Below are 1,525 nucleotides of genomic sequence, written 5' to 3' on the forward strand. Positions count from 1 at the left end.
GTTCCTAGCAATAGCTTCTTTAACCTTCAACAATGGTGAATCTCCCCCTTGAGCCCTAGCCTTTTCTCCTCTCTTTCTCTGCTTCTCCTCCTTTCTCCCAAAAGTTACGTTACTGAGTTTCTATCCCAAATCCCCTTTTCTATTCTTTTTATTTTGATTCCTATTATTTTATTAACTTATTATATTATCACTATTTTCTTAATAATAATAATGGTAATAATAATAATAGTAATAATAATAATAATAATAATAGTAATAATAATAATAATAATCCACTCAAATTAAATGATTAAATTAATATTCATATAATATTAATTAATTAAATAAATAATAACTAATATGATTAATTAGTTTTACTCACCACACCATCCTTTCTACACTTTTGCTGACACACTCCCCAACACCTTAATTTCTAAACCAATTACCCACACCAAGGGTACATAACACATCAAAACACCAATCAACACAACCATAACTATCACATAATTAAATTACGAAAAATAATTTAAATAAAATCGGGGCGTTACAACTCTCCCCCACTTAGAACATTTTTATCCTAAAAAATTACCTGATGCAAACAACTCTAGATACGACTCTCACACCATGCTTTCCAACTCCCAAGTCATATTTCCTCCGGCAGTGCCTCCCCACACGAGAGCAATCTCTTTTCCTCTCAACTATTTCAGTTCTCGATCATCAATCCTTACAGGCAGAGCCTCAACTATAAGGTTATCCCTCACCTGAACATCATCCATCAGAATCATATGCGGCGGATCTAGAACATACTTCCGAAGTTGTGAAACATGGAGCACATCATGCAGATTTGACAAATTCGGTGGCAACGACACTCTATAAGCAACAGGTCCAACTCGCTCGGATATCTGATACGGACCAATAAACCAAGGAGTGAGCTTCCTCGACTTCAAAGCCCGTCCTACACTGGTCACCAGAGTGACTCTCAAGAATACATAGTTTCCCTCTTGAAACTCAAGATTCTTTCTCCTCTGATCATGGTAGATTTTCTGCCTACTCTGCGAAGCTTTCATCTTCTCCTGAATCAGCTTCACCTTCTCAGTAGTCAGTTGGACAATATCAGGTCCAAGCACTACACTCTCACCAGATTCATGCAAACACAAAGGTGTCCCACACCTTTGACCATACAAGACTTCAAAAGGTGCCATTCCAAAATATAGAATGAAAACTATTATTATATGTGAACTCAATCAACGACAAATGATCATCCCAAACACATCCTTGCTCGAGAACACACGCTCTCAACAAGTCCTCTAATGACTGAATGGTCCTCTCTGTCTGACCATAGGTCTACGAATGATAAAATGAACTCAACCTCAGCTTCGAACCCAAAGCTTCCTGCAAACTTTCCCAAAATCTAGAAGTGAACCTCAGATCTCTATCCGAGACAATACTCAACAGAACTCCATGCAACTTCACAATCACGCAGATATATATCTCTGCCAACTTTTGCATAAAAAACTGATGTTAATCAGAATAAAATGAGTCGAAT

General features: G+C 37.2%; 1 protein-coding gene across 1 annotated transcript; it reads right to left on the reverse strand.

The window, feature by feature from the left end:
* Window positions 1-677: 677 nt before the first annotated feature.
* LOC127122833 (uncharacterized) lies at window positions 678-1,181 on the reverse strand. Its single transcript, XM_051053113.1, has one exon. It carries the CDS (start codon window positions 1,179-1,181, stop codon window positions 678-680), a length of 504 nt encoding a protein of 167 aa, XP_050909070.1.
* Between the last annotated feature and the right edge of the window lie 344 nt (window positions 1,182-1,525).

Source organism: Lathyrus oleraceus, chromosome 2 (assembly GCF_024323335.1).
Source record: "Lathyrus oleraceus cultivar Zhongwan6 chromosome 2, CAAS_Psat_ZW6_1.0, whole genome shotgun sequence".
NCBI classification, from domain to species: domain Eukaryota; kingdom Viridiplantae; phylum Streptophyta; class Magnoliopsida; order Fabales; family Fabaceae; genus Lathyrus; species Lathyrus oleraceus.

Excerpts from the sequence above, each read along its gene's own strand:
- LOC127122833 (XM_051053113.1), bottom strand. The coding sequence starts at position 1,181 with ATGGCACCTTTTGAAGTCTTGTATGGTCAAAGGTGTGGGACACCTTTG.